Source organism: Leptinotarsa decemlineata, unplaced genomic scaffold, assembly GCF_025532065.1.
Source record: "Leptinotarsa decemlineata unplaced genomic scaffold, Ldec_3_MD MMD2_tig00004307_RagTag_RagTag, whole genome shotgun sequence".
Classification (NCBI taxonomy): domain Eukaryota; kingdom Metazoa; phylum Arthropoda; class Insecta; order Coleoptera; family Chrysomelidae; genus Leptinotarsa; species Leptinotarsa decemlineata.
Genome location: NW_027412606.1, coordinates 128,127 through 143,109, shown reverse-complemented (window position 1 = coordinate 143,109; position 14,983 = coordinate 128,127). Strand labels below are relative to the sequence as shown.

General features: G+C 33.9%; 1 protein-coding gene across 2 annotated transcripts in view; it reads right to left on the bottom strand.

Annotated features, from left to right (window-relative positions):
* The window catches only part of LOC111504804 (carboxylesterase 1D), a 30,440-nt gene extending 15,482 nt beyond the window's left edge, over nucleotides 1-14,958 (bottom strand). For both annotated transcript variants that reach the window (XM_074178681.1, XM_074178679.1), the window contains exons 1-6: nucleotides 8,934-14,958; nucleotides 5,830-5,964; nucleotides 5,585-5,707; nucleotides 2,653-2,803; nucleotides 1,133-1,318; nucleotides 784-980 (exon numbers count right to left, since the gene is read on the bottom strand). In XM_074178681.1, coding sequence (XP_074034782.1) covers nucleotides 784-980; nucleotides 1,133-1,318; nucleotides 2,653-2,803; nucleotides 5,585-5,707; nucleotides 5,830-5,964; nucleotides 8,934-9,002 — 861 coding nt within the window. In that variant the 5' untranslated portion in view covers nucleotides 9,003-14,958. The remainder of the gene's footprint in view (nucleotides 1-783; nucleotides 981-1,132; nucleotides 1,319-2,652; nucleotides 2,804-5,584; nucleotides 5,708-5,829; nucleotides 5,965-8,933) is intronic.
* Between the last annotated feature and the right edge of the window lie 25 nt (nucleotides 14,959-14,983).

Here is a 14,983-nt window from a genome sequence, read left to right as displayed (position 1 = left end):
AGAAACAGTATCGAATGCTTTTGATAGATCTAAAAAAGTGAAAAAACCAGGTTATTATTATCCACTTGTGCATAAATATAGTTCAATAGTTGATAAGATGCAGATTCAATTGATTTACTCTTCCTAAAACCATGTTGATTATTGCAGAATAGGTCATTTTGTTCAATATACATCAAAATTCTATTACCTATTATTTTCTCGAATAGTTTTGAAAAGGATGAAATCAACGAAATCTGCCTATAATTGTCAATTTCTGTTATCCGACCTTTTGTGTGCAGTGGAAAGAGAAGAGCCCTCTTCAATTCATGTGGGAAAAAACCCCCCATAAAAGGACTGGTTAAGCAAAAAAAACTAATGGTTCAATAATTATATCAATAATTTGCTTTACAGTAACAATAGACATATCATCAATACCAGCTGAATTTTTGTTCCTCATATTATCTAAAGTTTTCAAAACTTCAAGCGGTGAAATTTCTGAGAGATCGAATTCATTTTGAACGACAATATTCTTGACAAAAGTACATGGTACTTCTATGGCAGTAAAGTCCATAGAAGTAGTTTCTTGAATGGAAAGTCCAATTCCACATTTGCAAACCATCTTTTGGTAGAAGGACATGAGTCCACCCACATCTACTGAATTTATGGAATCCAGACATGAATGAAACTCATTTTTCACTTCAATACTATTATAATTTACAATTCTGAGAGACAAGTTTTCAACATCCAGGCCTGTGATTTGAAGCTATGATTAGACAAAAGTCTTTATAGGAAATCGTAACTTACCAAAAGGTTTTTGGCAAATGAAAATGACTGCAACATTCCTTCATCTATTTTTCTCAACTCGTTTACTAAGTGTTTCGAATCGTTTGTGAAAATTCCAAAGAGTCTGCCTATTTCGAATGCTATTTCCCTGGGATTTCTGGATAGCGCTAAATAATTCAGAGAAGTTCCACTCTGGAGCACAGCTCTGTGAAAAAGATCTGAAAATATTCTCATTTGGAAAAATAATTTTTCTGTAGATTAAAAATATGGTTTATATTTCACATGAGCGTTGGCAATTGATTCGTAAAAAGAAGCAATAAACTTTTTGAAATAAATGGAAAAATCAATTCATGTGATTAACTTGACTCACTTTTTGCCAATGGACATTGTAGCAAATATGAGATACAAACACTTCCAGCGCTTTCTCCGGCTAGAGTGACTGAATTTGGGTCTCCTCCGAATACTTCAATATTCTCCTGAATCCATTTCAGGGCTAAAATTTGGTCTTTCAAGGCCCAATTTCCCGGAGCTACATCGTCTTCGGTACTCAGAAATCCTAATAATTAGATGATAAAACATAAGTAGTGAGTCATTATATACCACAACAAGAAAAATCTAAACAAGAAATAAAGAATATTACTGGAGTTTTTTCCCAACACCAAATCGTTATTTTTAACACCTCGACACGTGTTTAGATCACGTGTTTAGAGGAAGATTAAATCAGTTTAATCTTCCTCTTTGAAGATGATCACTTGGTGATCTAAACACGTGTCGAGGTGTTAAAAATAACGATTTGGTGTTGGGAAAAAACTCCAGTAATATTCATTACTACACCAAAGGTTCCAAACAGTGCATCACAAGAGATAAAGAGATGATAATGATTATCGATAGAACAGATAAATACGATCAAATCTCGTTGTACGAGTATTATATTGCTTTAAAAGTTTGTCTGTTATTATGAGTCTCCTTGAACTGTAATATATCACTGAATACTTATTCAGTTTAATCGAAATAAGCGTCATTTGAATCTGTGCACTTTTGCCAACGTAGCACAAGATGGTTAATTCCCTCAGTGAATATTACTGGAGTTTTTTCCCAACACCAAATCGTTATTTTTAACACCTCGACACGACTCGATCACCAAGTGATCGAAACACGTGTCGAGGTGTTAAAAATAACGATTTGGTGTTGGGAAAAAACTCCAGTAATATTCATTACTAGACCAAAGGTTCCAAACAGTGCATCACAAGAGATAAAGAGATAAAGAGATGATAATGATTATCGATAGAACAGATAAATACGATCAAATCTCGTTGTACGAATATTATATTGCTTTAAAAGTTTGTCTGTTATTATGAGTCTACTTGAACTGTAATATATCACTGAATACTTATTCAGTTTAATCGAAATAAGCGTCATTTGAATCTGTGCACTTTTGCCAACGTAGCACAAGATGGTTAATTCCTTCAGTGAATATTACTGGAGTTTTTTCCCAACACCAAATCGTTATTTTTGACACCTCTACACGTGTTTCGATCACCAAGTGATCATCTTCAAAGAGGAAGATTAAAAAGCAGTTTTATAGGACGAAACTGCACTAACATTAGTTACAAATAAAAGTGGTAAAAAAATATCTATTCTATTCTATTTACATTTGTATTTTGTACATTTCAATAACATGTCAGCTTATTGCCAACAATGAAATTTACTAAGTTTAGAATGTGACAATGCTGTGAGTTATGGGGGCGTTGAACCACCTCCAACTGTATTAGATTCCGCTAATAGTTTCAGTTACAGATCGGTTATGATTATGAAACAAAAAAACAAATATGAATATTCAATAAAGATTCATTCCATTTTCAACCAGAGTTGTTTAAACCCAGGACTTACCGAATACTCCCAGGCGATAGTTGAAGGTGACAACTACTACTCCTTCTTCCAAGAAATAGTCTGGTCCGTAACTAGAACGAGTTGAATCTCCAGATATGAAGTAACCACCAAAAAACCAAACGAAAACTGGCAAGCGTTCTAACGAATACACCTAAAAATCAAAACATTAGTTTGCATATAGTACCAATTTTTTGAAATGAGTACAAAGAACTGTATTTGAAATAAATTCATATAAAGAAACAGTTCGTTCAGGCCAGTCTTCATTTACCTACACAGTAGGTTTTTAAACTATCAGAAAACAACTAATCCACTGGCTAATACCACGAAGAGAGTTGGATTCTTGGATTCTTCACAGAAAAAATTCCTGCATATGCTTTTGGCAATACAACTACCGGAATCGATTTTCACATTTGTAGACCAGTTTCAGGCTATTTGGCCTCTCATCAGTACAAGTTAAGGTCCTATATCAACACGAAGTTGATGACTTCCCATAATTAAAAATCAAATTTTTTCAGAGTATCATACCTCGAACAAAGCTGAAGTGAACGACAAGCAACATATCTGCCATTGCTTTCTCTGCCCGTAGACGAGGTATCAACCAATCACATATCTGGCTATACATCAAGTCATCTAAAGGAACAATTCGTTCAGGTCAGTTTTCACTTACCTACACAGTAAGTTTATGTACTGGCATCTATCAGAAAACAACTACTCCCCAGGCTGATATTTGAAATATACATTTCTTTATTCGACTCTTTGTCATTTTCGTATTTTTCAAACAACATCATAAAAATTAAATGATTAATTTCACTTCAAAAAGTACCATACAGATGTTGACTTTGTTATGAATCAGGTCCTGGAGATCGGTGGAAGACGTGGGGGTCTTATGCACTTTGAGAATGTACTGGAGGCATCAATGACCAATTCAGAAGGTGAGAAGAAAGAGAGAGGTTTGTTTGAAAGTGGTTAACATTGCCGAGCACAAGAGAAACACACAGCAAGGAGAAACCAGCAAATCGGGAATAGCAGAACATGTTTGGACTCATCAATATAACATCAATTGGTCCTAAGCTGAGATCATCCACAGGGAGGAACACTGGTTCAAAAAGAAGTTCAAAGAAGCTACGTATACAATGTCCAACGACACATTCAGCCACGCTAGCGAAGAAATACGCAGCATATAGAAATATGTAAGCTAGCGGGGAAAAGGGTCAACTCCCGCTAATCCGGTGAAGCGTAGAGAGGGAAGAGGAAATAGGTGAAAGCGTTCGAATGACCTATAAATAGTCAGATCTCGGAGGAATCAGTCCAGTCATCACCCGAAAACGATTATGGATACTAATAATTGAAACGTCGTGAAGTAACTTGGTTTGAAATCTTTTTTAACTTCTTAATTTCAATTTTAATTGTTCTATTTGTGAATTTTGCATATTTTTATTTCATTGTAATTTTATTTCACGTTTTATCGGTCAATATAATTGATATTTCAGCTATTCATTTTAATTTTATTTGGTCTTTTAGAGATTTCAAATCATATTAGTATTATATTAGACAATGAAAATCCGAACTAGTGAAATTCAAGAGAGAGGTTGTTGATGGGGAATACTGAAGAAAAATCTTTCATCTCATTTAGGCATAAGGAGTTGCTGGCAGAACCCAGTTAATATCTGATGCTGTGTGAATCTGTAACATTTAAAGTATGGTCAGTTACGGTCAGCAGCTACCACTCATATTTTTTCAATAGCATGGTGAGTCGACTGATATATCATTTGACAGATCTTTGGTTCCTCTATTATCTCTGTAAGTTTTTTCAAAATTGGTTTATCTATTATCATTAGAAAAAACAGAAAATACACTGTCGATTATTTTATTGAGGAAATCAAAAACATACAATATCAGCTCTTCTTGACTTGTACGCTTAGTAGAGTAAACTTTCGACTTCAGAAATAAATCAAATGGTGTGAGATTAGGTGATCTAACTGGTCATTCCACTGAACCGCTCCCACAAATCTAGAAGAGCTGTGACAGAAAATTGTTCGGGAATGCAAATTGTGGACCCCGGATATCACGAATAATATTCAAATTCAAATTTATTAACAAATGTACAATATCAAATGAATGTCTATAAATTTAAAAAAATTGCAATTACATGTATAATATTTTAACACAGTCTGCTAAGTGTAAACACTTGTGTTTGACTGGGTTAGTTGAAAAATAAAGATAATGTTAACTGTTAATAGATATTGTTCATGAAACAATATAGAAAAGGAAAAATGTATCAATAATAGTATTTTATTATGAATGAGGGTGAAATAAATTATTTGTTGAATTGAACTATTTCAATGTGAGCACATTTTCAATTTTTTCACTATTATCTAATATCCAATTGTGTAATGTTTTTTTAAATGCTGTTGTTTTCAACTTTTCAATTTCTTGTGGAGATATATTACATGAGAAAACCTTTCCATTGTATGGACCTAGGTGGAGAACATTTTGAGAAATGTAACCGTTGATTTTATTGCCATTGATATATATTGTTTGTTGTTGATTTACTCAATAATAAAAGAAATGACAGCGCATTTTCTGTTTCAAATAAACATTCAACATTTATGAACCATTCTTTCCCAAAAAATTTATGAACCAGTTTCAAAAAAACTCACTGAGGTAATAGAGGAACCAAGGACCGGTCAAATGATGTATCACTCGACCTCCCATATCATTGAAAAAATATGGGGGTAGCTGCTAACCGCAAGGGGGTGAAGGTTCGTGTATGATTCTCAAATCGAAATTGGTCCCCATAGAAATAGAAATTGATGAGTTTTTTTTTATTTTTGATCACATTCGTTTTTGTCTTGCAGGAAGGGGTCAAGTTTTCATTGTAACGTTCTGTATATTCAACTGAGTATTTTATGTAACAACAATAATCTCTTACCGTTGGAGAGAAAACGTTGATGAATAAACAATCTTCAGATCCATCTCCTAAATTCTGAATACATTGTGGTTTATCTTCGGTTGTGTTCAGAATGCCGCTCCATTGACCAACAGGAATCGGAGGCTGAAAATATTCAAACTCTATAATATTGAAGAAATTATTGATATTCCAATTCGATAATCAATATTGATGATTCTCTGTTGAAGGTAGGTACTGAAAGCGAATTCGCTTGATTTTGGACTCACCCTGAATCTAAGATTTCCTAATGGAGGTTGGGCATAAGGTATTCCTTGGAAGGCATAAAAGTCAACATTCAAATCAGCTGTTGTTAATTTTTTCCCCAAAACTTTTCCGCTTTTTATAGTGACAACCACCGTTTCCTTGAAAATGTGATATTATTTCAACGTAATATATTTATCCTCCACTTATTTTAGGGCAACTACAAAGTAATAACTCCACATTTAATAATAGGAAATATGTACGTTCCACAATAACAATAGTAATCAAAATTAGGTATCGAAGGTTCTTGTGGATGCATATTGCGTTGCCTGTGTCACTTATTTTTTGTCTTTAATAAAAAAAATATCGTGTATGTCTGTCATACAGAGTAAGTATCTGTCATACAAAATGACTATAGAAAGAATGAAGTGAAAGATGATAATCAAAACTCAACTGAACCAAAAAACAAGCCTTTTCAATATTCTTTTTGTCTCGACCATTTCAGTCACGTGCAAAAGAAGAAAAGTTGTTAATAAAGAACACAGTCGCTGCATATCTTCACTCCCTCATCTTTGGAATAATTTTTCTGTTTTCTCGTTTTGACATCCTATCTCAACTGCTGCACTTCTCATTAATTGACCTGAGCTAGTTTTTGTACGAACAACTTGTAATATTCCATCTTTCCTAGAAATGAGTTCTTTCACTAATTCCAATTTTATTACGTTTTGAAATATCATTTCCAATAAGAACTTTTTTCATGATATAACTCTACGTCATATAGATACATAATGTTCTGGGATATCAATGTTCCATACAATTAGCGATAACTATTTGAATAATTGAGTATATCAAATATATATTTTTCAACCAACAGTCTTTTCGTTGATTTCTCGTGCATAGCTCAATTGTAATTTGAATGGAACATGCAGTTGGGGTGAAAAGTTCGTAAACTAACATAAAAAAAATTGATAAAATTCAAGTGCGATACGATACAACGATTATAGCGGTCACACAATTTTTCGACACTTGATCGGCGCTAAATTCCGTTCTAGCGAGCATTCTCTTGAGATACGAGACCAGAAAAAAGTCTCTGGGTACCAGATCTGGGGAATACGGTGGATGCGTCAGCAGTTCGAAGCCCAATTTATGCAATTTTGCCATTGTTTTCATTGATTTGTGAAACGGTGTATTGTTCTGATGAAATAGCACTTTCTTTATCTCTAAATAGGACCGTTTTTACGTGATTTCATCCTTCAAGCGCCATGTAATAGTCGCTGCTGATGGTTGTTTCCTATTCAAGATGGTCGATGAAAATTATACCATGTGTATCCCAACATACTGATACCATAACCTTGCCAACCGATTGTTGCATCTTTGCACGCTTTGGAGTTGGTTCACCACGTGCAGTTCACTCAGATGGCGATCGTTTTGATTCTGATGTGAAATAATGGAGCCATGTTTCATCCATTATCACATATCAAATTATGGTGGAACAACTTCAAACGCTGATCATCAATTCGTGGTTGTTTTTGTTCGATTGTGCGGCACTCACTTCCAACAGAGCTTTCGTATACCCAAATATTCGTGCACGATATGTCCAACACGTACCTTTGATATCAGCCTCCGTTATCTCGATCAACTTTGAGGTCAACTGGTTCACAGTAAAACAGATTTTTTGTCTCAAAGCTATTTCTCGTTTTTTTTCGGCAATAGTCTGCAGGTTTTTATATCTGAGGTTTCGTCTACTACTGCGGTAGACATTATCAAATGCGATGAGGTAACTGTGGAAGAGCTTGAGTTCCCAACGCATGAACTACAATGCTGGAATTTGTCTCCTATTCAATATTATCGTTGGTGGAGTACTTGAACTTTTTTGTGTACAATTAAGGACAGGTAGCCAGATTTTACTAATGTTTATTGCCTCTTCCTTTCTATTGGAGAGAATTTTCGACTACATCTGACAGTTTCCCTTATTACACAAGTGTAGTAGTAGTGGACGCACTAGTAGACGAAACGTCAGACATATAAACGTGCAGACCACGGCCAAAAAACCAGTAAAAAAGCTTCGACACAGTTATCTCCGGTCGTTTACATCTTACATTCTTAGATTTTTTTTAAATTTATATTTCTTCAATCTTATTCTCGTTTATCGATTGCATGTCATATTCCTTTGAATAACTGGGTTGTCCATAAATTGCTTGTATTCTGTGATACAATATCAAGGTCTCCCATATAGGACCGTTTTTCATTCAGGTGTCCTCTTCATCTGAATGATAAAGAGGAAAAAGAGGTAGTAGTAACATACAACATATTTACAATTTGCACATGAGACTCCAGAAAATCTTAAAATATTAGTATTTTCATTGAAGGGCGAAAGTTGATAGATATTTAGTCTGCATGTTTTCATCGATGAACTTTATATCCAAAAGAAAAATTTCAGGTTCCTGTCGCCATGAGTCTCAGTAGCATACTTCTCATAATTTGTATGAATTCATTACATTTTTTCAATTTTATTCCTATTATTGTGTTGTAAACAAAATTTTTCATTCATGAAGTACTACTAACTGATGAAAGATTTTTATATATTGAATAAGGACCTATTGAATATATCAAAAAAAATAGAAAAAACCTAAATGACATGAAACCATGAATGATGGTTTTCGATATATGTGACGCAAAGCGAAGAGAAAAATGAGATAACTGTATTATTCACATAGCGTTATTTTTTTTAAACTATAAAACATTATTACTTAAAGCGTACAAAATTGAACATGGGTTGAGAATTGTTACCGTTTCCTAAAATCGAAAATGACTTAATTTTAAACAAAAATAATCATAATGAAGTGGTTAACTCTAATTTTCATTTTTTTCATACATGAATATAGGATAAAGAAAATAACTGATTTCTGCTAAGTTTTTCATTTGTTATGATCGCTTTCAGTTTGTTAAACCATTTTATTGAGTTTACTTGAGAATGGTTTAACAAACCGAAACCAGTCGTAACAAATAAAAAACTTAGTAGAAATCAGACAAAAGTAAAAGTAAGTATCCTATATTCAATATTGATTTCTACAAAATAAATAAGTCATTAATCAAACATGTTTCATACATATTCAGTTACACAACTTACCTCTGTTGCAGCAACATTGTCGAATAACAAAATATTTAAAAATGGGGCAAGTAAGTTTATGAACATCATTCTCAATTGACAATGGAAATTTTTATAACTTTATTTATTCGTTGTGGTTTTGATTGGATTCCCAAATTAAATACAAAATTATTATTCATGAAAATATAATTAAAATCAGGTCAGTTGATAAAAGTCAGTACAGGAGGTGAGCAACTGTTTCATACGTTTCCTTTTTTCGCGAAGTTATATAAATAAATAAACAGATCTGAACGGAAACATTTCATTTATGAGAATTCAGACCGTCATCTGATATCAATATTACTATCAGTGCTAATACATCAATCACCATCTCCCTGAATCACTTATTACATTATTCTTTTCATCCTATAATTCGGCACCTTATTTTTTTCTGATCTTCCTTTATACATCTTGGATGATTGAACGAAAGTCAGTTTTTGTGATATTCTTCAAAGGTTTCTTCGGTACGTGTAAACTTTCATGGCTGAAGGTGTGATGATTTATTAGTAGAGAGAAAAACAAATTGAAGAAAAATATTTTTTGAAGTAAAACAAGTTGGTGTACACCTCTGTTAATCAATTTATCAATGAACTGTTATTAAATATGTTTTCCATTTCCGAAAAATATTTTTATATTATTAACGCAATACTACAGATAAAGTTGTTTAAGATTCAAATTTAAAGCTACTTCACCAGATATGCTATCATTTCCATGAAAGTAACGTATTAATTTTTATGCAGTGTATACACAGAAAATGTGTTTACATGTATCCCATTTTCAGAAGCACCTGATTTCACTATCTGTGTTAACTGGATCATGTGAAGCATAGAATAAAGATCCAATTTTAGATATGTATTTTTCAAATAACGGATAAGTTTGGACTTTCATGTTTCAATTGATTATGTTTTTCAGATAATGATCGTGAAATTTATATAATATTGTAAAATGATAAGAGTGAACGAAATCTAGGCTAATAGGCCGTGAATGAATGGAATTTGAAGTACAAAACGTTTCGTCTCCTACTGCGGCATATATCATCAGTGGTATGTGCGTTAACTACGAGGATCAAGGTTATATCGAGCTATAGCAAAAATATGATCTTGGTTATCATGTACCACATTTTTATTTTTTTTATAGTCTGTGAAAATTGCGTTTGAAGCATAATAAATGCTAGAATAGTTGACACATTTTGATGGCAAGGGAATTTAGAGTTGATGTTTAGACCTTACTTTGTGTCAGTAAACAAAACATAACGACTCAATGTCTCAATATCCAGAATTCTTTAAAAATTGATAACTCTATATGCTATTCAATGTAGAGTTCTAGAAAAAATATAGTTTCGCCTCTACCTTCATAACATAACGCCCCCCTGCAACGGGTGGCGTTGGAACCCTGCTGGGTGAAGTGACACCCCCAGAGGTGAGAATTTTTCTAAATGACGGCTCATACCAAGATGTGTGTTTCTCCGTCGAAAAGAAGTAAGACTCTGAAATCATTCAGTGTCATGGTGATATTGTCTTCTGTTGTAATGAACCCCCTTTCTCTAGTTCTTCATGAACCATATTAGTAACCAAATAATTCATCTCTAACTCTATAAATGAGACGAATGTCCGACCCTTCCATCATACATTGGATCAAGAACAAGAGCTTCTCAGATCTCTCACTGTTGATACTTCTAACAAACCTGGAGGCTAGCTGGTGCAGTCAGAAAGCAACTCCTCAGAGCCAGATTATCTAATAAATCTGCTTCAAACCCAATTTTTGAGCAACACAAGCAAAATCTGCATCAAGAAAAAAAACAAACTTTTACAAACAATGACTCACCCAAATCAGAGTCTAAAAAGCTCCACTTCCTCCTTATGAATACGTTTGTTATAGATTTTCATCAAGTATGTGCCAATTCCATCATCTACAGTGTGTCTCACTTTTCATGGAAGCGCCCCCGTAACTTCCGTAATTATCAAGGTAGAATGATGAAAATGGTGAAAATACACTTACCGGCTAAATGGTGTTGGCCTAAGTAATATACACTGCCCGCCATTCACGATGGAAGAACCCATTTATTTATTTATTTGACACTTTGGTACATTGAGTACATGTGCTAAGTCATAATTAAAAAACAAAATAAAACTACAGAATTTGAACAATACAAAAACAATAAATATGGTTCACGTCCTCAAACTTTCACAACATAGAAGTATTATATAAAAAATCGGAGAAGCTCTAGCAAATACTCTCAAAATGTCATGAAAAAGTGTCGTGCAAGAATTCCTCAAGACTGTAGTAACACTTCTGTAAGAGAAGTTTCTTCACCTCAATTTTAAAAAGTTTATCTGACTCGATTTTCCTAATAGATGCCGGCAAGTTATTGTAACAGTTTGTTGTATTAAATAGTGGGGAGCATCTAAACTGAGCCGTTTTGTGTGAGGGGGTTCTTAACAGTTTCCCATGACGGGTGTCTCTACCATGAATATCCGCGTTTGTGACAAATTCAGTTATATTGTTACGGGCAAAAGTGACACACTTCAAGATAAATAAAGAAGGTGCCGTCAATAGGCCCTCTCTTAAGAAAATTGGTCTACAACTATCTTGAAAATCTATATTAAAAATTAGTCTCAGCAATCTTTTCTGAGCAACAAAAACTCGTGGAAATTCCCTTGCACATCCCCAAGAAATGATATTAAAGCTGATGTGAGAATAAGCCATAGAAAAGTAGACATTCATCAATCCAAAATTATCTAGTGTGTTTTTCAATTGTTTGATTGAGTAATATGCGGAATTGAGTTTATTGCAGACCTTCTGAATATGACCGGTAATTCATACTAGGGGGGGGGGGAAATAGGCTGAACAAATTTCCTGGTGTTATGATGTTTCTTGTCCTTTTAAAAGAACTAGGCCTAGGGAAAATAAATCAAACTTATGGATCTCAAATGATTCAGTCAAAGAGAGCAAAGCCTGAAGAGATTTGTTTTGGTTAATTTCCACTAACTGTAATGTGGACCATCAAGCTATGCAATTGTATAAACAAAAAATTAAAGAACACAAATTAAATATAAAAAAAGAAAAAAGTCACTATTACGATTCAAAAATCAGGAAATCCAGTAACAAAACTAAACAAGTTTGGAAAATAATAAATAATGAATTGGGAAATAAAAAAAGGGCACTTGGAAACAAACCTATTACTCTAAAAAATGAATTAAAGGAGGAAATTAACAATCCACAAGAAATTTCAAACCTTTTCGTTGAACATTTTTCATCTTCTGACGAATTGCTCATCTCAGAGCACTTTGGTCAAAATGTATTACTTCCCTGTACCTATTCGAAGAATACTGTTAGTCAGTATCCCTTCGATACAACCCCATTCACAAAGACAGAAATTCTAGGTACTCTGGAAACAATGGCAAATAAAAACTCCGCAGGTACTGATGGTATCTCAATAGTTACTGTGAAAAAAATTGTAGACCTTATGATCGAGCCACTATTGTTTTTGATGAATCAGTCATTTTTTGTAGGTTGTTTTCCGAATGTATTTAAAACGGCTCTCATATTTTCTCTATATAAAAAAGGCGACAAAACTGAGGTAGACAACTACAGACAGATATCTTTATTTTGTTCCCTCTCTAAACTGTTTGAGAAAGTTGTTAGTAACAGAATTCTGAATTACATGGATCAAAATAATCTTTTTAGTAATAACCAATATGGCTTCAGGAAGAACAAATCAATTGAATCAGCTTCATACCATTTATTAAATTTCATTTATACACAGGTTGACTCGAATAAACTAGTTGTAACACTTTTTTTCGATTTGTCAAAAGCATTTGATACCATTTATTCCGAATTTCTTATAATTAAACTTGCAGGCCTAGGTTTCCCAAATAATCTATTGAACTGGGTGAAATCATATGTGGAAAACCGTAGTCTAATAGTTAGCTGCAATGGAATTTTATCAAGTCCCAAAGATGTAAAACTAGGAGTGCCTCAAGGTTCTGTCCTGGGACCATTGTTGTTCCTCAATTTCATAAATGACCTGTCTGAATTCTTTTCTGAGTGTCACATAACCATGCTTGCGGATGACACTGCAATTACTGTGGCCGACAAAAACGAAGTTGAGTTGTCAGACAAAATAAATAAAATAATAGATAAATTCAGTGCTTGGTGTCAAGGTAACAAACTTATTCTGAATAAATCTAAATCTGTTTCAATGAAATCATTTATTAGGAAAAATTTCAGCAGTGACTCTTCCACAATAAATGGTATTCGATCTTCCAGCGAAGTCTTGTTTTTAGGAACGTCTTTAGACGAAAATTTGACCTGGAGAGGTCATATTCAGAAGGTCTGCAACAAACTCAATTCCGCATATTACTCAATCAAACAATTGAAAAACACTCTAGATAATTTTGGATTGATGAATGTCTATTTTTCTATGGCTTATTCTCACATCAGCTTTAATATCATTTCTTGGGGATGTGCAAGGGAATTTCCACGAGTTTTTGTTGCTCAGAAAAGATTGCTGAGACTAATTTTTAATATAGATTTTCAAGATAGTTGTAGACCAATTTTCTTAAGAGAGGGCCTATTGACGGCACTTTCTTTATTTATCTTGAAGTGTGTCACTTTTGCCCGTAACAATATAACTGAATTTGTCACAAATGCGGATATACATGGTAGAGACACCCGTCATGGGAAACTGTTAAGAACCCCCTCACACAAAACGGCTCACTTTAGATGCTCCCCACTATTTAATACAACAAACTGTTATAATAACTTGCCGGCATCTATTAGGAAAATCGAGTCAGATAAACTTTTTAAAATTGAGGTGAAGAAATTTCTCTTACAGAAGTGTTACTACAGTCTTGAGGAATTCTTGCACGACACTTTTTCATGACATTTTGAGAGTATTTGCTAGAGCTTCTCCGATTTTTTATATAATACTTCTATGTTGTGAAAGTTTGTGGACGTGAACCATATTTATTGTTTTTGTATTGTTCAACTTCTGTAGTTTTATTTTTGTTTTTTAATTATGACTTAGCACATGTACTCAATGTACCAAAGTGTCAAATAAATAAATAAATTCCCTCAGATTCGTGATCAGAACCTCCAAATTATTTCAGGTAGGTACACCTTTTTCCTGAAAACAATTCAGTCCTGAAAAATCCAAATTTGTCTCACTTTCCATGGAAGCACCCCCGTAACTTATGTAATTATTCAAATGACTTTTTAGAATTAAAATCATCTCACTTTGATGAACGAATTCATGTTAATGTACGAAACGTCAGGTTAGAAATAAATTCAATTTTAATTAAAAAAAAATGAGATTTCTGATTGGTGTAGAATTTTATTTTTAAGTTTTTTGTCGGCATTTCCATTGCGACTGGCGGTCGGTGTATAGAACTTGGGTCAAAACTATTGAGCCGGTAATTGAATTTTCAATATTCCCATCAGTCCTTGATGATTACGGAAGTTACGGGGTTGCTTCCATGAAAAGTGAGACAAATTTGTATTTTTCAGGGCTGAAATCTTTTCAGGAAAAAGATGTGCCTGTAGTAATTTGGGCAATCTGAAGCAATTTTCAGCCTATTTTACCCCCTAGTATGATTTACCGTAAAAACGGGTTCTTTCATCGTGACTGGCGGGCAGTGTGTATCACTTTGGCCAATACGATTCAGCCAGTAAGTGTATTTTCAGCATTTTTGTCAATCCTGCGAGTTTCATCATTGTACCTTGATAATTAAGGAAGTTATGTGTTAGGAATCACACGTTAAAAGGTAAGACCTCGTTAGCTCGCACAAGTTTCTCAACTTCTGAGAGTTGTCGTTCGTATGGGGGCGACAGCTGATTAACGGAAAAACAGATTTTAAACAGATGGGGGTGCTTTCATGAAAAGTGGGACACACTGTACAGATAGTCCTGGTAGTCAACGTAAGTCATAATTGCTGTAATATAGCAATTGTTTAGTGGCATAATTAGAAGGAGGTAAATATAAATGCCTTGGAATTGGCCATTCTTGGTACATCTCACGAGAAGAACTCTTC